This window comes from Dermacentor silvarum, chromosome 9 (genome assembly GCF_013339745.2).
Source record: "Dermacentor silvarum isolate Dsil-2018 chromosome 9, BIME_Dsil_1.4, whole genome shotgun sequence".
Lineage (NCBI taxonomy): Eukaryota > Metazoa > Arthropoda > Arachnida > Ixodida > Ixodidae > Dermacentor > Dermacentor silvarum.
In genome coordinates, this window is record NC_051162.1 from 77247678 (window position 1) to 77271649 (window position 23972).

The 23972-nt window shown below is 48.0% G+C and overlaps 1 protein-coding gene across 1 annotated transcript in view; it reads right to left on the reverse strand.

Annotated features, from left to right (window-relative positions):
- Nucleotides 1-892: 892 nt before the first annotated feature.
- Nucleotides 893-23972, reverse strand: part of LOC119464800 (trypsin-4-like) — a 48325-nt gene continuing 25245 nt past the window's right edge. The window contains exons 2-6 of the mRNA XM_049655328.1: nucleotides 22251-22278; nucleotides 21271-21344; nucleotides 18785-18888; nucleotides 12040-12178; nucleotides 893-1018 (exon numbers count right to left, since the gene is read on the reverse strand). Of these exons, the coding sequence (XP_049511285.1) occupies nucleotides 893-1018; nucleotides 12040-12178; nucleotides 18785-18888; nucleotides 21271-21324 (423 nt within the window). The 5' untranslated portion in view covers nucleotides 21325-21344; nucleotides 22251-22278. The remainder of the gene's footprint in view (nucleotides 1019-12039; nucleotides 12179-18784; nucleotides 18889-21270; nucleotides 21345-22250; nucleotides 22279-23972) is intronic.

Sequence of the window (23972 nt, forward strand, 5' to 3'; positions counted from 1 at the left end):
AGTTTTAGGTGCTTGGCCTGACACCTTGGCTACAAGAGCATTCGCGGTTTTCTGAAATCTGCTGGTCTATAGACCTACGTTTTTAAGGTTGCTGTACTGTATTGCGATCGTATACTGGGTGTACCAGGTAACTTTAGCCAAACATTAAAGATATACAGTGAAGACTAATTATGTAATTAGACGGAATGCAAAAAGAATTTGAGTATTTTACCTTGGTTCTGTCCAGCTACGTTGCATTTGCCCATTTTTTTAAAAAAATTTGGTTCAACTTACGTGGGACACGTTATATACACAACTCCTCCTATCTTTAGCGTCATGCACGCTACTCTTTCCTCCGTGTCTCTTTTCCCGAGTGAAGAGTAGCAGTCCACAACATGCGATAGCTTTGGGTACTCTTTCTACCTTTCTGCAAAAATTAATTCTTTCTTTCTCTTTCTTTGTTGTATCATCTGATAACCAAGCTCCATGTAACACAACGTTTCAATGTCCTTTATTCATTAGGTGGGAATCTACGATCTTGGCGATCCATTTATATGTCGCTTAATGCAGCATTTATGGTCTCGATGGCATATAATATCCAAAGAGCTTGTGTGCTACTTTTGTACATTACTACTGACAGCTTCTAGCGCTTCCAGGGTGACATCACTGAACGTATTCATGTTTAAAATGCACATTTTTGGCACGAAACACGCGTACTACAAGGGCTAGCCTAAAGTTAGTAGGCGATAAATGCATGTCAGTATTTTCACATATACAATTAATGTGCAACACCCCACCTGCTGTGCAGTGACCAATATACCGCTTGTATTTCAAAAATTCCTTAAACAGGACATCGCCAAGCCTCGTCATAGAGTCAAGTTTAACATTCAACAAAATTAGGCAAATGCAAAAATCATGACTTACGATTACTGATTATTCCCCAACCACCAGACATGAGTTTTTTGCCGTCAATCCGGAAGTGTCTTTTTGGCAGACATATCGGCCTCACAAACCTATCAAACCTAATCTTGTCTTCTACCTGTGGAAGGAAAAAAATGACCAGGAGAAATGTTACGGTGGCAGAAAATGGTCATGTCAATTCTACGCAGCGCACGTGGCATTACGTACGGAAGCTGCTGTATTTGAGTACAAGAAAATACACTATATGCAAACTTTTCGCTAAAGCATTATTCTTTATTTGAGGTAGGTAGGTAGGTAGGTAGGTAGGTAGGTAGGTAGGTAGGTATAGGTAGGTAGGTAGGTAGGTAGGTAGGTAGGTAGGTAGGTAGGTAGGTAGGTAGGTAGGTAGGTAGGTAGGTAGGTAGGTAGGTAGGTAGGTAGGTAGGTAGGTAGGTAGGTAGGTAGGTAGGTAGGTAGGTAGGTAGGTAGGTAGGTAGGTAGGTAGGTAGGTAGGTAGGTAGGTAGGTAGGTAGGTAGGTAGGTAGGTAGGTAGGTAGGTAGGTAGGTAGGTAGGTAGGTAGGTAGGTAGGTAGGTAGGTAGGTACGTAGGTAGGTAGGTAGGTAGGTAGGTAGGTAGGTAGGTAGGTAGGTAGGTAGGTAGGTAGGTAGGTAGGTAGTAGTAGGTAGGTAGGTAGGTAGGTAGGTAGGTAGGGTAGGTAGGTAGGTAGGTAGGTAGGTAGGTAGGTAGGTAGGTAGGTAGGTAGTAGGTAGGTAGGTAGGTAGGTAGGTAGGTAGGTAGGTAGGTAGGTAGGTAGGTAGGTAGGTAGGTAGGTGGAGGTAGGTAGGTAGAGGTAGGTAGGTAGGTAGGTAGGGTAGGTAGGTAGGTTTATGAAGGAACGGCAGAAGGAACGGCGTTCCTTCTGTAGACCTTCCACACCACTGAACAGACGCACGCACGTACGCAGCACATCACGCAGGGCGGATGGGCGACCACGTAAGGCACAAAGAACCACTGGTTGCCTGTCACGTGACTGGGGGGGCATTTTTTTGTGAGTTATCCGTTGTATTTTTTATTACTAGCCTTCAAGATCGTCACGTGACGCTCCCCCCCTGTAGTTTCTTCCCTCCATGCCGGCCTGCCGCAAACGAACCATGACGTCAGGATCGCAGCGCCACTCGAGGGACTTCGCGGCGGATGGAAAGTTTCCAGTCTTCACGGGCACTGAATCCTTCCCGTCGAGACACAGCATGAGCTGCCGCGGTACTTGCTGGTACCAGTTGACTACCCGCTGTCGCAGAAGAACTTCGAGGGATTGAACCAACTTTTCCTCAAGTACAACACAGCAGTACCCTCAAGCGCTTCGGTGGAGCGCCTCTTCAACATTGCCAACGAAGTGCTGACGAAAAAATCACCAGCCCTTCCCCTGTCGAGAAAAAGGGGTAAGCGATGCTTGTAGCAAGAACCCGCTATCGCAGGCATTCTGCTTCGTTTGCCCTAACTCAGGGTTGGCGGCTCTTCGCTGACGTTTGGCCTCAACATCGCGCTTTCGCAACTCGGAGTCCGTGGCTCTTCGCTGACGTTTCGCCTGGGCTTCGGAAGCCCTCTCACTAAAATTTGCGCATCGATGGCAAGCCCATTGCCGAGCCAGTTCGCGGCACCGTCGCTCAAACGCAGCGTGCTCCTCGGCGGGACGCACCACGCGTGGACCTCGCATCCGGACGCCGAAACTGATCTGAGGGGAGGGAAGCCCGGAGCAGCGCGCGCCAAGCCCCTTTCCTTTCCCTCCCCGTGACACACCAAACGTCCCTGATTGGTCGAGCGCGTCACGTGAACCAGCTCTACTCTGGAAGCGGAGCTCAAATACGCGGCTCCGGTATGAGCCCCATGTGATTTCTTTCTTTCTTTCCTTCCTTCTTTCCTTCCTTTCTTTCTTGTCTCTGGGTCATACGCGCATATCTAATGAGGGTATGCGCCACACGTGATTTTATTATCGTTAATCATGACGTAACTGACGAGCATGTTATGTTATTGATGTCATGACATATCAGTCATGTTAGTCATACATTCGTACCGTCCATGCCAATTTTGGTATACACTAAGGGAACGAGACGCGAGTTTTTGAGACGTTTTCGATAGGGATTTAGCGTGACACCACCACCGCCAACAATTTTGAGGCAATAAATCTTCGCTTTAAAAACGGGTTCGTCTGTCAAGCGCCAACATCGAGAGGGAAATCTTGCTGAGTTCAAAGAAGGGACTTAACTAAGTTGCGAATATGTATTCTGGTTATTTCTTTTTCCGACTCATACTGCAATATTGAAATAGCATTCATTAAACGCCTATGTATTAAGGTGATAGCGTTAGTGCCCCGTGTCGCAGAAAATCCGGCGTCGGCAACCGGCGTCGGCGTGCGATGTCGGCGGGTGGCGGAGAAAATCATTCCCAACCATCCCGACCGCGCAGGCCCTCCACGTGGTGCAAGGTTTTGGTGAAAAAAAAATTCAATTTCTCACAGTAAAATCCGTCAGAAAAATGGCAAAGTACGACTTTACCATACGGCGTCGGATTCGGCGTCGGATTGTAATTTGAATGTACGAGAAAACCTAATTCTGCAACGAGGAAAATCAAACACCAACCCCTATTCCAGCATTTCTACCAGACCTACATCCGCGCGTTCGGGTATTTTACTTGCCAAAATGATATCCAGATGGCGCTTGCACCCTAGGCAGGTCAAATTGGGACTTCGCCTACTAATTTGTTTTGGACACGCGCGTGCGTCGGGGCAATATCCTATAACGCTGTCGCGTTCCACTCTCAAAGGCGAAGCTTAAGCGTACTCCAGGAGGAAGACGACGACGCTGACAAAGCGCAGGCGCCTCGCACGGGATCCGTACATTTTAATGTCTTGTGCTCAAAGAACCACCGCTGGGCCCAAACTAACGTCGGAACCAGCTTCCGGAAGTGGTCAGCTACCGATCAAGAGCAGTCCCGACGCCAGGGACCCAGGACAAGGGTTTCTACGACCGAAAGTTCGAGCCGGTCACGGCGTCGATTCCTAACCCTAACGAGATCTTCAGCTCCTCCGTCTGGCCGAGAAACAGGGGCACCGCACCTGCGAACGCGCGCGGCGTCGATATTACAGTCTTCCCGGCTCCTGGGGACTTCGCCCAACGATCTGGTAGGTAGGTGAGATTGGTGGTGAGCCACCCCCGGTGAGATCAAGTAAGCGCCGCCCCTCCCCTCATTATGGATGTAGTAGAGGTTGAAGGCACAGACATAACACCCGAAGAAATTAGCCCTGAAGCAGGGTGGCTTGTTAGCCACCGCCACAAGCAACGACAAACCACGCAGGCATCATCCCTACTCGTACATGGCTCCCTCCATGCAACAGAAAGCGTACGCACCGAGAGTACCCAGCAGTCCTCCCTACGCCGCCCACGAGCCCCACGGCAACCGCGACTTCCTAAGAACGATATCAAGATCGTCATTCGTCCAAGAGACGGTTTCAACGTGTCCAAACTAGGAGACGCCCAGATACGTGACTCAATACTGCAGATCACGGGCATTACAACCGAAGAAGCTGAGGAAGACATATATCGCACATGCGCGGATAATAACGACATTGTAGTTAGCACACCAATCATGTCTAACGCCGAAAAATACTGCCGCATCCGCAGTCTCCCCATCGGAGCACTCTGCTACGCTGCCACAGCGTACGCCACACCGCCGGAAGACACAGCCAAAGGAGTTATACATAACATCCCTTCATATGACACCGATCAAGACATTACCAAGAGCCTCGTTTACAAGAAGAACCCTACCATTCTGCAGGCCCGACGTATGGGCAACACGAATTCAGTGCTCATCGTATTCGACGGAAAGCAAGTACCGTACCATGTCTACTATCGTGGAGCAGAATACAAATGCTATCTACATAAGAAGCGCATTGAGGTCTGCGACATCTGCGGCGCCGTCGGCCATAGGGCCGATGTATGCCCCACTCCGACCCAAAAGAAATGCAAGAGCTGTGACACAGTAAATCCGCCGGCTGATCATACCTGTCAACCTTGCTGCGCGCTCTGCGGCAAGGACCACACGACTGGCTATAAGGCCTGTCATCGCATCTTCCAGACACCACACCTCCTACTCCAACGACGAAGGGAACGCCTACGACTGGAACAAGAAGAAGCGAACCAGGAGACTCGGCCATCGACCTCTGCAAGGGGAGACTCAGTTCAGCCAACTCTGAAGGCGACGCCCCAACCACTAGCTCCCGAACGCAGCAACTCTCGTGGGCGCAGCCGGTCTGGTGGACGCAGCCAGTCAGTCTCGTGGACGCAGCCACTCCCGAGGCGGACCGGATTCAACACCGACGCAGCATCAACGAAATGCCACCCTTAGGGCGACCACAGCTAAAGCCAAGACGCTCCCCCCAAGGTAAGCTGGGCCAGCATTGTCTCCCACACAGGTCACACCACACAACCTAAAGCCACCACAGTGAACACAGTTAGTTATGCTACCATGCACAGCTTCATGCAAGAGCTCCGATCCTTACGTGCTGAGATACAAGACCCCAAGACAGAAAACGTTAAGCTCAAATCACAACTTGCAGACACACAACCCAAGCGATTAACATCAAATGCAGACATTGTTCCTGTCCCTGCAGTAGAGTCTCCGCACACCATCCAACAATCAACCCCGCACAAACGCAAAGCCCTTGAACCCATCACACAAGCGACATCATCAGCATATACTCCAGAAGGGAGTATCAACTCTCAGGCTTTCACTCAGCTGCAACAGCGGATCGAACGTAAACTCAGCGAAGTATTAGACTGAAAACTCGCCGAATTGCTCGACGCCTCCATTACAAAGGCTCTCGAACGCGCAATGGACACCCTCCTTACTGCGAAACTCGAAACGCTACTACTACCCAGAATTGGGCAGGCCTTTGCAGCAAGAGAAAAACAGCGGCAAGAAAAAATGGACGTCACGCACAAAGCCTTTCAAGACATGGTAGCGACCCTGGCTCAAAATCACAATACCCGTTTGACAGAGTTGGAAAATTCCCTACTCCGTCCCAGAGCAGGTCCCCTAAAGAAGCCGTACTCCCGTCCCGACAAAGATGGCTGCGAGCAATCGCGAACGAGCCACCTACTGCATTTGGCAGTGGAACTGCCGTGGCTCCCGGCGAAAACGAGCACATTTAAAGCAATACATTACCTCTCTCGCACAGCATACCTCCCCGAATATTATCGCATTACAAGAGACCGGAGAACAGGCTAAGCTGTCGGGGTACGTGGTGTACACCGCAGCTTCGGATGATGGACGCAGACGCCAAGTAACCACACTAGCTAAGCGAAACATTCCGGTTATACAACATCACACAAGCATTGATACAGCAGCCCATATTCTCCTGGAGTCTGCAAAGCGCACGCAACAGAGCCTCTTCATCCTCAATGTATATAGCAGCCCCAAACAACAACATAGATTTCTGCGACTCTTCACCAAAGCAGATCAAGTAGCCGGATGAGCCCCCCTGCTCATTGTAGGGGACCTAAACGCCCTGCGGTGGCATGGGGATACCCGGTAGACCGCCGAAAGGGAAGACAACTATGGCTAGACGGACAGAACCTAGGTCTTACTCTTGTCACGGATCCAACCTGTCCAACTCGTGTGGGAAACAGCGTTAGCAGAGACACTACTCCGGACCTGACATTCGCAAAACGAATACAATAGGCAGACTGGATAAACACACAAGACAACTTGGGCAGCGACCACTATATAATCCAAACCACAGTTCGAGCGGGCCCCCGAAAGCTCAAGGGCCGTCAACTCCGCCTCACGGACTGGGACGCTTTCCGGCAGGCCAGAGCCATCACCTCTCTCTCCGGTACCCAACAGCCTATGGAAGATTGGGTCGCATCCTTGCTGCAAGATGTGAGCGAAGCAACTAAATCGGTGCCAGAGGAAGCCAATCTGCAGCAGGCAGATAGCAAGTTACTGCATATGTGGGAAGCCCTCGCCAGTCTGCAGCGCAGATACCAACGCAACAAGCTCAACCGAACGCTCAGAAAACGCATTGCCACGCTCGCCCTTCATATCGAAGACTATGCACAACAACTTACTCGCCAAAATTGGCACAGTACATGCGACAGCATGGAGCGGCAGCCAAACTTACCCAAAACGTGGAATATCCTTCGTTGCCTCCTCGATCCGGCCAACAGCAAGAACACACAACAGCACAACTTGCAAAAGATTATTCACACCCATCCGGGCACGGACGCACAAATTCTTCAAGAGCTGATAGACCGCTACGTAGAACCTCAACCTACTACACCCGCTCCAGCATACACTGGCACCGCTAATGACCATCTGGACGCGCCCATACATTCAGCAGAACAACGTGCAGCCATCCTCGCACTCCGCCCTAACTCGGCCCCGGGACTTGATGGCATTACTAATAAAATGCTTCGCAACCTAGATGAGGATTCTCTAACAGCCCTCACGGCTTATTTTAACGAGTACTGGCAAACTGGACAACTCCCTCCACAATCGAAAGAAGCCAAAATCATTATGATTCCCAAACCCGGGAAGCGCCTCCTACTCGAAAACCTCCGCCCTATCTCACTTACTGCATGCGTCGGAAAGGTCCTGGAATACGTCATTCTCACACGCTTACACAAACATATGGACGACAATGATCTCTTCCCCAATGCTATGATTGGCTTCCGCGCTAAACTTTCTACTCAGGACATCATGATCCAGCTCAAACACCAAATTATCGATGGCGATAAAAGCTCGAGGCTGGACACCAGAGCCATCTTGGGGCTAGACCTAACTAAGGCTTTCGATAACGTCACGCATGAGGCCATACTGACCCAACTGGCACAACTGCAGGTTGGACACCAAACATATAACTACGTCAAGGATTTCCTGACAGGTCGCACTGCCACCATCACCATCGGTGGGCTGCAGTCGCCAATTATTCACCTTGGCAGCAAAGGTACGGCGCAAGGATCGGTTCTGTCCTCTTTTCTGTTTAACGTGGCCTTGCTCGGATTACCGCCTGCATTAGCTAGCATCCCCAACCTCAAGCATAGTCTCTACGCGGACGACAGCACCCTGTGGGTCACCGGGGGCAGCGACGGGGACATCCAAGACACGCTGCAGCAAGCCATCAACGAGGTTGTTGCATACGTAGAACCACGCGGCCTTGGTTGCTCCCCACAGAAATCGGAGCTCCTTCTATACAAGCCTACGTGGGGAGGTCGACGCCCAGACCCTCATCCCCCCGAGATACAACTCCACGTGCATCAGCAACTCATACCTACAGTGCCTAGCATCCGTATCCTTGGTTTACGCATTCAACAAAACGGCAGAAACACGGAGTGGCTCAAGCAATTAGATAGTCATGTACACCAAACCACTCGCCTCATAGCACGCATCGCAAATCGACATCACGGCATGAAAGAAAACAACCTCATTCGTCTGGTAACCACCTACGCCCTTAGCAGGATCACCTACGTCGCCCCGTACCTTCACCTCAATGCGACTGACAAGCTCAAACTCAACACAATGATTAAGAGGGCCTATAAGCAAGCCCTACAGCTTCCAATTTCCACATCTAACGAGAAACTGGATGCCCTCGGCCTTCACAATACCATATACGAGCTTATTGAAGCTCAGCGTATAAACCAATATGAACGACTCGCCAACTCCACCACGGGCCGACGCATTCTGCGCACCCTAGGCATAACCTACACCACCCAATTCGGACCAAAAGTACCCGTCCCTCCAAACATTCGCACTCAGTTAGTTATATCGCCCATACCTCGTAATATGCACCCAGAACACAATGAGGAGCGACGTGCAGACAGAGCTAAACATCTACAAAAGCGCTACGACCACGCCGCAGATGTAGCCTACATGAACACCGCGGAATACCCCCACCAGAACGAAATCGCGATCGCCGTAGTCGCGGGCTCGCAGTACCGCCTCGCCGCGGCCGTATCAATACTCACCACTCAACCCGAAGAAAGAGAGGAAACGGCCATCGCCTTGGCTTATGCCTCTACCAATGCACACTACATCATCAGCGATTCAAAAACGGCCATTCGCAACTACACAAGAGGACTCATAGCACCCCAAGCACAGAAAATTCTCTCCGACACTCCCACCTCAAGTCAACGCCGCGTACAGATCATCTGGGCCCCTGGCCATTCGGGTCTGGCTGGAAACGAAGCCGCCCACGATGCCGCCCGAGCTCTCGCACACCAGGCGCATCATCCGTCTCCTGCATCTTCCAGTCCTGATGAGCCCTTAGTTCTGCACCGCGGACACGCGCGCGACCGCATGGTCACATTCAGAGAAATCCTCCTCCACTACTGCAGAGAGCGATTACGCTACCCACCAGCACACAAAACACTGAATAAATCACAATCCACCACTTGGCGACTACTTCAGACACGAACTTTCCCAAACCCCGTGCTATATACCACCGAATTTACCCCGATGCATACTCCCCACTCTGCAAAGCCTGCGAGGCCCGCGCTGACCTCGATCACATCATCTGGGCATGCCCGAAAGCTACACCCACCAACACTCACCGCACTAACACTACACACGTCATAACTACGGCCGAGCAGTGGGAGACTTTGCTGCTCAGCTTGGACCCAGAAGAGCAGCTCTGGGCCGTCCGGATGGCCGAAGACGCTGCCAGAAAACAAGGGCTGGCCGCCGTCTGAGGAAGGGGAGACCTGGGGTCTGCCAACCCCCGCCGCCCCCAGACCCCATCATGGACAAAATAAAGTTTTATCTCGGTCTCTTAAGCGTACTCCAAGTTTTTGTTTCTTTTTATGTGGTTTCTTGCGCAATAAATTTAATTATATTGGTGCAAGTGAGTACCTTTCTATTTGCACAACTGAAGTGCAGTGTCCTGACTGCGCATTTGAAGACCGAAGTGGGAAGTGCCATATGTGTTGCACTTGTAACAGACGAGCACCAAAGTTGCAGTTGGACATGCGTTTCTTTGGATTCTTTTTATTTCGAGATAATCTGCGCCCGACGATGTTAAAATTCGTATAATATATGTAGTTCGATGTGAGTTGTAAATTTATTATTTTATTTCGCCTGAGGATTATCCGACACTATATAGTAATTAAAGAATCATAAAATGTCACGTTAATGTAACCCCACATTCCAATGTTCAAAGTGTAACTGGAACGCGTTCCTTTCACACTAAAGAAACTTGTAACGAGAACTTGTTTCAATATTGGGAAGGAACGAGGAACGAGCTTTCGTTCCAGTTTTAGAGGAACGTGTACAACACTTGTAGGTAAGTAGGTAGGTATGTAGGTAGGTGAGAGGCAGGTGGGAGGCAGGCAGACAGGGAGTCGGGCGGGCGGGTGGGTATACGCAGGTAGGTAGGTAGGTAGGTAAGTACATATGTAGCCCTAAGGGTCGACTCGGTGTCGTAACTGCGTATGGTATTAGAAGGAAGTACCTTATTCTATTGCTAACGCAAACTCCTTTAAACGAGCTCTATCTTCTGAAATTTATATTCAAAAAGTGCTGTCCATTCAGTTATGCTGGTGGGATACGGCGAAGTTCAACAGATTGCAGGAGGGGCAATCTCCGAAATTCTTGGGTATTAACAACTTTATGGCCATATCGTTAGAATAGCTGTCGCATGGAAAACGAGCAAACTATTTAGAAAGGAAACGTCGGCTCTTCAGACAATATTCTAGATGACGCAGCAGGTTTATTAGGTCACCGTAAACCTTGAAATTCGGCGCGGCCTTCTTGGATACCAAATATCTTTGTTTAATGGCTGTGGTGACGTCTTGGTGCACAGTGATGTCGGGGTCGGTGGCAGTTGAACTCGGTGCTCTTTAAGAGACACGGGAAGTGACATTTGAAATTTTCTTTCGTTTACGATTCCCCTATTTAATACTGTCCTGAGACACCCCTCTGGCTTAGAGAAAAAAATCAAAGCCCCTTTCTTAAAGAAAGATGGTTGAACGCGAAGCTTTCGCCCATGCAAATTAAATCAAACTCCAAAGCCAACGACGACGCAACGAACCCAAGAAATGCTGAGCGACCCGATGCGATGCACATGTGATTTGATTTCTTGTTTAGGATTGTATTTTTTGAACGTTGAATTTGAATGAAGACCCATTTCGTTAAGTTGCATAGCCTTTATCTTAGATCATGTAGCCGTTCATTACACGCACACTCTTACTTCCATGGACTGCATGGCATAGCCGATACACGGGATCGGCCTTCCGGGCTCGATCCCGCTTGCGCTTACGTTCGCGTACGGCAGCCTCTGCTGCCGTGCGCTGCACCCGCGGCCTACCCATGGTGAAAGCCGGGAATGCATTGCGTGACGCGCGTAATGGAATGCATATACATACAGTTCACCTGGGTAGCGTGACGTTGCACTTCCCATTGTTCTTTTCGATACAACTGCGAATGTAAACTGTACTGTTCTACGATTGTGTACGCAGATAGTTCTATTGTGTAAGTTAGATTTCATACAGTCTCACGGACGAATCAGTGAGACATAGAAAGCTTCGCTTTAAAAAACACAGCCCGCGGATATCATATGCCGCTTTGAACACCTCCGCCCTACAGTCGTGTGCGACACGTGGAGTTCGGAAGCGGAGCGCGAACAAACCTTTTTCTCAAGCGCTCTCTTTTCAACGGAAACCTTCTCCTCAATATTTTATGGGCTGCCATATTTCAGCGTATAGCAGATTCACATATGCGGCTGCTATTGGCTAAGAGCTGACACCCATTAACATGGCGTTTTGGTCAAGTCGCTTCTTCTAATGTTTACTGTGCTATATACGCGCGAATTTTGTAGCAGCGTCTCCAGATGACGCAGCATGTTCAGTGGGAAAAACGAACAAATAACCCGGCTCCATACATGCCTCACTCATGACATCTTTTGGTGGCAGCAATACTGGTGTTTCCACATTGCTTTAATGATAATCGAATTAACGCCTATATTTTTTGTGAGATAGGTTCTGCGGAAATTTTGTCATCTTATTTATTGTTTTGCGTATATGTTTGATAACTAATCATCAAAAACTGGAAAGTTGGCACGGTACGGAGAGCATCGCCACATTCTCGTTTCATGCGATAAAGATGTTCACCTTCAGGAGCGCTACATCATATTTTTGGGCGTTATATTGGTCATAATTCGGATGCTTCATGAAGCGCACAACATGAGTCACAGGTCCCTTGCTCGGCTTCGTTGTGTTGTAGTAGATTTCAACCTTCTTTGGTGGGGGCCTAAGCAGAAATGCGAGAAAAAAGGTAAATATAAAGCACCACTGCCCAGTTTAGTGCATAGAAGATGTTAGCAAAATTGCAAAAAAACAAGTGTGCTGTCGTTCACCAACAGTGCGAACGCCACGTGCAACAAGAGAGACAGAACGCTGTCGAAATGTAAACACGCCGCAGAATGAGCGCGGTGGGCGACCACTGAGACGAGTTTTTTAAAGACGATAGTCTTTCTTGGGGAACTTAAACGCTGAAAATTTGGTCTGTCTGTCTGTCTGTTTGTCTGTCTGTCACCCGATTCAGCCATCCGGCCAAAGTTGGACCACCTGCTTACCGCCCACACTACTTAAACTGGTACGGCTGTTCATACTTGTGAACGTTATCGATCATAAAGTAAATATTACGCATATCTGAGGCGCAACATCACTAGGTAAGTATTAGGCGTTCCCCGACTGCGCGCCGACGAACGCCCTCTGCCATAGAGGAAGGAAACCCTCTGCACAAGCTCATGTTTCCCGATGTATTGCCAGATGGCGTCCATGTCTCACGCAGCGCCTCCTCAATTTTATCAATGCCAGCCAGATGCGGCCGATTCAACATAAAGGAAGCGCTGTCTGAGGCAGGGCAAAACATAAATGGCCGCTTGATGAAATAATGCGGTAAAATGAAATCTGTTCAAACAAACCTCCATTGCATTTATCATGCCAGGATGGAAATGGTACGAGAACAGCATCACGGGTGGCCGCGGATCAGACCAGCACTCATGTAGTAGGGCCGGTAGAAGACTATCGTCTTTCGACGACATTTGCAGCGAAGCACACAGATACGCGGCAATTTTTACAAATTCGCAGTTTTAACGAGGCGCATCAGCGCCACCTATCCGAGGTTCTCTAGTCCATTGAAGGAAATGAAATAAGGATGTGTGCTTTAACTGTAGTGTATACAAAAGGTGAAAGGGCCACTATGGCTTGTATTCTGTCTGGCATCATACGTGTTCAGCCAATAATTACCTATCGCAAATTTTAAGCTTATAGAACAGCTTGCAATCGGAAACATTTTAAATGTTTTAAGAAATATACATCTCAGTAACACATACCTTTCTAAATATTGGCGCTTACATGCAGGGTGTCCAGTTATTACGCCGCACGATTTAAAAAAAAGTCACAGGCCTGCACCGCACACGCAGCACAATCACAGCGCAAGCTGGTGGAGCGGCTCAAGAGTAGTTCCAATTTCGGCACCGTGCACAACAGGGTCTTCGCGACAAAGTCTCTTCGCCTCGTTTTGACGAGAACGATGTGAACTATCCGCCCGGCGTCGATGGCGAGCTGCGCACGCTGCGTTTGCAGGCACGTTAATTAGATGGCGTGTTGCGTCCCGAATCGGCCGGGCGCATTCTTTGATTGTTTCCCATCGAGGCAGGCTCTTTCATGAGCGTCGCCCAGGCGGCGACAGTGCCAGACACCGACGAAACGGGCAAACAAGCGCCCCCTTCTCGGCGGTGCGCATTCTTTGGGTGCTTTCCCCGATTCCACCCCCTTCATCAGCGGCCGCCTACCTGGCGACGCGGCCAGACACCGGCAGTGACGTTCGGACAAAGAAGCTCACTTTGAAGCAACCGACCACAACCGCCACCCCTCGCTAGAAGCGAGGATTAGTGCAAAGGCCATTCTCCCGACCCTGGCAAGATGACCGTCGGAGGGCAAGAAACAGGTCACCGACTTTCGTGGAAGGAGTGTCAACCCCCTGTTTCCGGATTGCCTCGTCCTTGCTTCGAAGGTGCAACATTGGAGGCGGAGTTCAGCGAACAAGGCGGCCCGTCTGATTGGCCGCATCAAGGTCATCTGATTCCCTAGTCGGGTCAACTAGGGAAGACCGATGTTTTATAAGGAGACACCTTGCGTGCAGTGGTGTGTCCTGAAGAGTTCTGACATGCGCTCAGACATGTAGTGAGCTTAGACTTTCAAAGTGCTCCCCCATGGAGTGGGCTTCGATATTTGGAGCCACTGTAAATATGTAGAATAAACCCTTTTTTCTCTCGCTCTTACTCCCGGACGTACTCATCCCTTTGGCTGAAGGATCACCGGCCTAAACGCTACCCGAGTCTCAACAACCCGAGTCTCAACAAACTGGCAGCAGCGGCGGATTAATCTCCGACCCGCAACAACGGATGGCAGCGCTGAGATGAAACGCCAACCCGTTCGTAACAGGCGCCACTATGCTGTAGTATACTGGATATCGCTTATTTTGCGCGCCTCGTCTGAATGGGATCTCGTCGTCTGCGCCTGCGCACGCTGCGTTTAGTAAGTAAGTAACTGAGCGAGTGGTCCTGATCCCTTTTGACGCAGGGCAGGCGTTTGTCAACGCCACAGGAGATGTAGGAAAACAAGAAAGAGAAGAGGCGTATTAAGAAAGGAGAGAAAGAACATCAAACACAGTTCGTCGCAGTCTCTGAGACCGTCAGGTTGGTCCGGTTCACGTGGCAGGAGGGGGTGGGTTTGCAGGCGCCTTACCTAGATGGCGCTACCATACTGGTCGAGGCGCGGATCGTCTGCGCCTGCGTTAAAAGGTTTTTTTTTTCGCTGCCCTATAGCAAGCGCTTGCGTGGCTCAGTGGTAAAGTATCCGACTCCCGCGCAGCGGGCCTGGGCTCGATCCCGGCGGAGGCCGGGTACTCTTTTGCGCATTTCCGGCGAAAGCGGTTAAGATACGTAAATACTAGCGACAAAAACGCGTGCGACATGCCGTGCGCGGTAAGCCAGCACGCGGCACAAATGCGTTGCGATGGTCACACTGACTCGCATTTTGTGAAACGCGGCAGTCACATGACACCACCTGTCGTCGCGTTTCGCCTCGTTCCCTTCCGAGACTTCCCGTGAAAGCGCGCGCTCCGTTCTCCGTTGCAGTTGCTTTGTTGTTTCGGCGTTTCACTGGGAGTCGCTCAAGCTCAGAGAGGTCCGATCTGGATGACGTATTGGTGACTGTGAACATCATAATCTTAGCGTGTTCTTTGCTTGTGCGATCATGGCGCGACGCCGACGTGCCAGAAACTGGACAGCGGCATGGGAAGGCTTAACCTAGTGCATATTATTTCCAGTAGAGTGGAGTAGCCGCCAGTATTTGTTTTCGTTACTGAGATTTAATTAGGTATTTTTGCTTAAATATCTAAATCGAGAAGTACTGTCCTAATTATCAAAGTTACAATGAGAAAACTGTAGGGCAACATGAAAAAAAAAAAACCGGCAGATCCCACGCCCTGTGGGAATCGATGTTATTCGAAGCAGTGTGCGGGGAGCCTACCAAGTTAACGAAACGACCAAGAGAGCACCAAGACGTAGGCGGCTCTTTCATGACCCATATGACACACATGTCATGACATTTACGTCATGAGTCCTCAAGAGTTCCTTTAGCTGCACCTAAGAGACCTTAAGGCGAAATCCTTAGTTATGCTCATGACTATGACTTTGAACATCAACCTTTAGCCTCTTCCTTCACTTGGTACCATATCCGAACCCATTTCATTGGGTTTTGAGTGCGAATCTTTTTAGCTGAGTCATTGTCATTTTATTGCGATAGCAATTATATGGACACTCCAAAGCAGATTTCTGCCGTCGGCGTCGCCGTCGCCGTCGCCGTGAAGTTCCGTATGACGTCAATGGAGATGAAATCATCGCCGCGCGCCACCGAACGCTGTATGTGCGAGTGAAAGGGCGCGAGGGACGCGCGCTTTCACGGGGAATGAACGCACGGCGGAGAACAAACGCGCGTTCTGTGCCGTGCTTCCTTAAGGGCTGCAGAAGTAGGCGTCTCTTTCCTCCTTTACAATCACCATATAGATAGAGCAAACGCGCCTTCTGACGCACGAAAGGCCGTAGGGGGGGGGGAGGGGGAGGGAAGGGAGGGGACGTTTAGCTGCGGCACCAAGTGCCTATTTATATCAGAGGCTCCGGCAACAGTCATCAACGCCGCACGCATTTTGTGCGAACGTGGACAAAACGCCGATGGCGTCGACAACAGTTCTGCGTGTTGCCGGTGCTGCTGCATGTCCAAGTTTATACAGCTGATAAAGCTACTATCATTACTCCGTATATCTCTCTACAAATTTGCTATCGCAATTGATGCTTCGCCTTTCAGGTGAAACTGCGACAACGTTTTGGTGAGTCATGCTCATGACCATGACTTCTACAAGCATCATTTAGTGTTTCCTTCACTAGTACCCACGTCCGAACCATATTTATTGGTTTTTGAGTGTGAATCTTTTTCGCTGAGTCATTGTCATGACGTACATAACACGCATGTCATGACAGTTATGTCATGACCTATCACTTATGTTCGTCTTACACTCCTGTCATACTATGCCAATTTTGTACCTACCAAGTTAACGAAATGACCATGAGAGCACTAAGACGTAGGCGGCTGTTTAATGACCTACATGACACGCATGTCATGACATATCATTTATTTCGTCATATACTCTTGTCATAGTATGCCAATTTTGGTACATACCAAGTTAACGAAACGACCATGAGAGCACAAAGCCGTACGCGGCTAAATAGATAGCTAGATAGATAGATAGATAGATAGATAGATAGATAGATAGATAGATAGATAGATAGATATACACATACTGACAAAATGGCAAATGTTCGCCAAGAAATCCTTCTCATTTAAAGCTCTCGATACGACTTTCTCTTACTCAATAAGTGCTACATAAAAGTGTTTTACCGAGCGAGAAAGAAGCCGTCGAATGCTCGCAAAGTGCCTCGAGTGGCCAGTCGCGCGGCAATTCTGCGTGTATTCGCGGGCTTCTTTCACACTCGGAAAAACATTTATGTGGCACGCATTGAGCAACAGAAAGCTGTATCGGGAGTTTTTCATATTGCTCTACAATTTTCTCATTGACACTTAGATATTGGGACAGTACTTCTCTAGCTAAAAAATAATTACAACCACGCAATTAAATCTCATTAACGAAAAAAAATGTATGTCGGCTACTCCACTGTACTGGAAACAATACGCACGAGGTTGGCTTCACGTAACGCTGTTCCTCTTTATTTAAATCGTGCTGCGTGATAGCTGGAACACCCGGTATATCTTCCTTCTTCCGGCGGCTGCTCTTTCACCTATGGTGTTGTCGCTCGGCCCAAGGCACATCCGCGTGGATCAGAACATTATCGATTGTTGTCGCCGATCCCAACTTTTGCTTATGTTGTCACTGAACTTTGTAATCGGATTCCATGCTTGACGCAAATAGTGTGGTACATTCTCGAAGGCACGCGAGGATCAGCGATTACGCTGGAATTATTAGAGATTGACTTTTAATTGCCGGCGGATCTCATCCGTAGATCTAAATTCTACGATCGACAATTGTGCTTGCTGGTTCATTGCGCTGTGTGTCTTACTTGTTTTTGTTGCTACGAGTTCGCTCAATTAACACATAGTTGCGCGACTTACACTTGAGTCACTGTGCGTCCTTATGTAGCTGGAACCCTCTGCAATCCCAAACCGCGATGACAATGTCAACATCCCCAAAGACCAGTGTTCTAGCCGCAGGCAGCAAGGGTTGCTGCCGCAATACGGATCTGTGCCCGTGAAGACAAGATCAAGCCCGAGTCAACACAGACGATGACTGCCCCAGCGTCGCACCAACCTAGAGAGCCGCTTCCGCGAACTTTGCGCGGATCATCGATTGACGACCAAGGAAGCTGGCTCCAGCATACCTCCAAAAGGTTTGCGAAGTCCAAAAAACATGAACTGCAACGAGAAGTTCCACCATTTCCCTTTGGTTTTTTTTTTAATAACGCTCCTAGGACAAGGTTCACGAAATGGCAGCCAAGCCAAACCACATGGTACCTGTTTTGCGGCACCTTTCTACAGACTTTCACGAGCGTCGTACAAATAAAAAAATTCAGAACCGTTCCCCTGTCGAGAAAATGGGGGTAAGCGAAGCGTATGGCAAGACGACACTATCGCAGGCGTTCCGCTTCATTTGCCTTAAACTCAGCTCGGCGGCTCTTCGCTGACGTTTGGCCTCAACATCGCGCTCCCACAACTCGGAGTCCGCGGTTCTTTGCTGATTTTTCGCCGGTGCTTGGGAAGCCCGCACGCAAGAAACAGCACGTCGACGACGTGCCCTTTCCCGATCTAGCTCGCGGCGCCGTTGCTCGAACGCAGCCTGCTTCCTTAGGTAACACACGTAATCTTCCCATCCGGCCACCGAAACTGATCTGAGGCGAAGGAAGCCCGGCAGAGCGCGCGCCAACCCACTTCCCCTTTCTCTCCCTGCGAAGCACCAAACGACCCTGATTGGACGCTCGCGTCACGTGATGTGGCACCGGCGCAGTTTTCCCCGCATCTGCTCCACTAAACCGACACCGATAGCGGTTAAGGTACGTAGCGGTCTACTAAATTGCTATTGCAATCGATGCTCACCCTTTCGTGTGAAACTACAACATTATTCGTATGAAAAGCGATTACCAACCTACAAAGCACGAATGAACGATAACTGCGACTGCTAATGCCCACTGGCTAGACTTCTCATCAATGTCGTTGTCACGCTTGGGAAAGAAGAGATTCACTTCTGTAAGTGTAGATGAGTAATGGAAGAGATACTTACTTGGAATCAATGCAGTGCGCCGCGGTTAATATAACATTGTGTGATATGATGCTTCCGGCGCACAAATATCCGTGACGGCTGTCCACCATAATGCGAATCTCCACCTGCAAAATAAATTTTACTATTTTTGCGGTCTGTGCGCACATGCTTCTGGTGGGTCCAACAGGCCCCACGCTTGCAAATATTTACATTGTTTTTTTAGCACATGTGTAAAAAAAACGAGTAAGCGGTTTCAGCTATAGGCGCCAATATCTCCCCGAAGAAAAATATTAAAATAGTATGCGCTTCCCTTGCGCTGGGAAAAGTGATCTAAGCGAACCCTTAATTCGTCTCTGCGTTAAACACTAGATTTCTCAATTAAACAGCGAATTGGCGTGTATCAATCGCACTATCAAGTTGGAAGCATTTTAGCGAGTAAACGTCTCACTCTAGCTAAACACATTCCAATCCAACATGCGGGTCTCCCGTTCGCCGATGGAGGAATGCGATAAAATAACGAGAAAGCAGCACAATGTAGAAATAATGACGTCGGGTACGTAGGACTGACCACGAAGGCAGGGCCTCAGTAGCATAGGGACGACTCTGTAACAACAATGGGATGAGAAGTAGAGCATGATGACGCCAAAGTGACGAAAACAGATTTATGTCGACTTTGTTACGACATCGAAATGGGGATGATGAACTGACGACGGCTGCGTAATTAAGATGGCTTAACGACGACGACACTTGGTTGTGGTGCAATGACAGAGAGTTCTTGGTGAAGACGGCTATGCCGGTGTGACGGCGGTGGTGTGACAACGACGAAATAGCGACAACGGTATGATGAGGAACACATGATGACGATACATCAGCGCCTACAAACTGACGCTGACGGTATAATGGCATGGTAGCGACAGAAGGATAGTGGAGGAGTGACGGAGGCAGCAGAGCACGACACAGTGACGGCGGCAGAACAATAATTGCAACATGACAACGAAAAAATGCCTAGCAAAAAAATGAAGCCCACAAAATAATATTAGAATGACAATGAAAGCCTAATAACCCAGTCATCTCAACAATAGAATTGCAACGATGTGTTCATGACTGCTACATATGATTGGTGATGGTGAGAATGAAGGTGGCGAAGTTACGATTACAGATTGATGGCGACGACGAGACGACAAAGGCGTGTTGGTTTTTAAGCTGGGCGTCTTTTGTAGCGTACATCACCTGCCGCCCGCCGCGGCGGCCTCCGTTGGCACCATATTCTTATTTGATTGCTGTATACCAACGACTGCCTAAGTATACAAAACAGCATCCTGCAGCCAAAAGATAGCGCCCGCAAAGTGAGGGGAAGGGGCAAAGAAGGCTTGGCTTAATGTTTTCATCGTCGTAGTCTAGATTTTTCATAGTGTAAATTTCTATTGGTGATGCACATCATGAGAATGAATATTTGGTTATCCCCGAACCTGTGAAGTCACTTTTGCTACAACACTATGCCTCGCTGAATGGCACAAAAAAATTGTAATATAATACACCTAGCAAGCATTCTTAAAGAGACATCTAATGCATTTTACAATGTTCGTACCGTTACTTATTTGCTGATACCTACCTTACCTAACCACCTCACTGTGGCCCTATATCATGACCTTCGTCGTATCGACAATGATATATTTCTGTACTGTGCGCAAAACATTAACAATGACAAAGTTATAGAGTTGTTTTTTTCTAATACTACACAGCATGACGTCTTTGGGTTTAAGGTAATGAGGATTAAAGAAGCTCTATGATGAGCATTACTTGCACGTGTACCTACTACCTGCTATAGATACGTCTTTCTTTCTGCTAAAATACAATAACTAAAATGTAATAATTTGTTAACAAAGTAAGCAAGCACCTCCCTCAGCTTTATATCGGCCAACGTATGCCAATACAAGACCAACCCAGCCTAGCAGTCTCGTTAAAAACATTCTAGCATTGTTAAGCATTACATTTTGAATATTGATTGAAACCAAGCTATAACTTTTGTGCCAGTTCATTTTATTTTGTACTGCTGGTTGATTGCAGGAACCTCTAGCGCATCCCCGCCACAGCAGACCGAAATGAGCAGCTGGTGCAGTCTTCGTCCCCCCCCCCCCCATTTCATTTTCAATAGTGCTGTAACCTACGTCCTAATTCCGAATAACGAAAAAACATACAGCAATATACCAACTTGATTCCATCTGACGAATTGCAAAAGTTAACACTTCATTAAGTACACTAGCCTTTTCAACGCGAGAATGGGCAGGAAATGAGCACATTACGTAGTTTTTGGCACATCGTTCCGCTTCTCATTTCTTGCCCATACCGCTCAGACTTCAGCGCTGAGTCTTCTTATATTTGTACTTCTAAAAGTGTAACAAACGCTTACCACTAATCGCGTATATATTAGACTTGACCAAACTGTTCAAGGAGCAGTTCCTCTAGCCACGGCTAATAAACAGAGCCACTCAGAAATTTATACTTACGATCCAGGGAATCTGCGGTTTGCGTATACGGTTTCCATTGTAAACCCTTCCCATTGGTTCGGAGACACCACAACCTAAATATAATGCGAATAGCTGTGAATCTGTGACGATAAGCCGCCATAGTATACCTATGGTTGCCTGTACGGCTCGCGGGCACTCTACGCGGAAGATTTCAAGGTTTCGTCAATGCTAAGACATATTTTCAAGGAAAACATGCTCGTATGTAAATGGTGCTGTTAAATCTGTTGGTACTTCGCCAAAACACGCTAACCATGTACGACCACCTAATCTATTAACCAATCAAAATACTCCATGTGGTGTATGGAAGGTCAAAGCGAGAGAAACGCCTGATGTACATTCATAATAATCCGAAATACATGGTATTTATTTTTGGCTGGACATGGGCTGTTTCTATAGTATTCTACGCATACAGAAATATACCTTAATCTACAGATGATGTTTAACAGTATGAGCGAGTACAGGCTAAAAGTGGTTGTTACCTTGTCAATCTGAACATATATTTTAAATATTCACGCCTAAAGCTTCGCATTAGGTTAAGAAAGCTTTCGTATCTGCTTGACAATCACGTGCTGCCTAAAAGCTGTAGTAGGATATCCGTAATTCTCTATTTTTCGTAATGATCTTTTGCCTACTTCGTGAGGTCCTAGGATACTAAACTGGGAACAAGCCAAGCCTTTACATGTAATTTCTAACCTGATGGACTGTTAGTTGCAGAAGACCTTTCGCGGGTCGCATAGCAAAACTCGTGTAACAAACATAACGAATATCAAAGTCTTCAAAACCTTATACCTAAATTTCAGTTTTAATGGCAATGATATTTATGTGTCAACAATGCAAGTTATATTTTATCATTTTGAATACCAGAACAAGTTATACAAATATTGCACTAATACTATTGAGTGCAATGCTAAATTCAACGAAATCGAAAAAAAATTGGCGGACATCTTTACTTGACTCACCCCTTCTGTTTATGCGGGCATCCAGTTTCTGTGAAATGTCGAAAAATAGTTTATAAGGGTAGTCGGTGAAAGAGAAAGCAATAACATCAACAGATAGAAATTATTTCCAATGCTTTTCAAAGTTTCCCACTAGAAACCTTACCACACTTTATGTGGTAACTTATTTTTACGTCGAGTGACTTCGAACAAAGTTGTATATCACCAAATGTAAAATTAAGTATGGTCGGGAACATCAAAAGGGTAAATATGGTTCTTATCATTACATCCAGCTGAATGTTCAACACTGAAATAATGTTACCTACTGCTAGATAGACACTGCTAACACCAGTTCGGCTTATCGCACTCTGATTCTGAGCTGACGCCTCAGTAAAAAGAACTATCAGTACTTCTCTTGATATTGGGCTTTAATAACAGTTATACATTGTTCCTGACGTGTATGTTTTTGAGCCATTCCGTGCGCCAGATGGAGAAAAGAGAAAATCTCTAATTAGATTAGCAATGATGTCACTGTTGTATTTGATCCTTCATCAGGTCTGACCATACTATTAGGCGCAAATACTATTTTGGATAGGAGCAGTACCCGGCCTCACATATCCATACCAACTTTTTCCTAAATACAGTTAAAAAAACTGTATAAAGTCGCAGCTTTATGATTTAAATTATACTAACATAACCTGAGGAATAAGGATTATAAACAGGGATAAGGTGCCTCGGAAAGGCTGGCCAACGTTTCGATAGGAGGACCTATCTTCGTCAATGGCGGCCTCGTCATCCTCGGCGGGTTAGTTTTAAAGGGTTAGTGGAGTGACGTCACGTCGATGTCCGCTGTGGCTGGCTGTAAAGGGAGAGACTGAAAAGAAAATGAGCGCCTGCGCTTGACTGGCTAGGCGCGGTTTCTAAGACGAGGGGACAAGAGCGGGAGAGCGAGAAAGTGGCAAAAAAAATTATAAAAAAAACCGTCAGAGGGGGTTGGGGGAGCGAGAGGCGAGTGAGCGTTCGGGGGAGTCGTGGTCGGCGTGCGTTTGGGGTCCCTGAAGAGCCGGTCAGTGTGCAGGTTACAATACGAGTTGAAAGCATGACTTGACTAGCGTAGCATCAAGGCATCGGGTAATTTTGTGGTTGACAGGGAGCAGCTTGGTCCGTCAAGGGACGTTAGCCTCACTAGTTCGCCCTAGGCGTCGTCACGGCGGTATACAGAATTGACGAGACCTTGTGTGGTCAAGGCGCCGAAAAAGGTATCCTGGCGTCTGGGATTTTGGACTGTCTCGGTGTGGTTCTCGTGTGGAGAAAAAAAAACGTGCGTTTGAGAAGAAAAAAAAAGGAACCTGCGCAGGAGGGTGACAGTGTAGAAAAAAGAGAATTAGAATTTTAAACATGGGGGGAGACAGGTGTACCTGGAAAAGCGCTCGATCAATGCGTAAAAGCATGGAGGAGGATAATAAATTGAGTGGTAGGGGAGATGCAGGGAAGAACTGGAAATGGAAGAATAGGTGAGGTTGAGCGGAAAAAGAAAAAAAAAGAAAAGAAGAACAAGAAACTATTTAAAAAAAACGGAACAGGAGAGTGACAGCGGAAAAAATATAATTTGAAACATGAACACTGAGGGGACAGGTGTACCTGGAAAAGCGTTCGTATGGTTTATCAATGAGTAAAAGCATGGAGGAGGATAATAAATTGAGTGGTAGGGGAGATGCAGTGAAGAACTGGAAATGGAAAAATAGG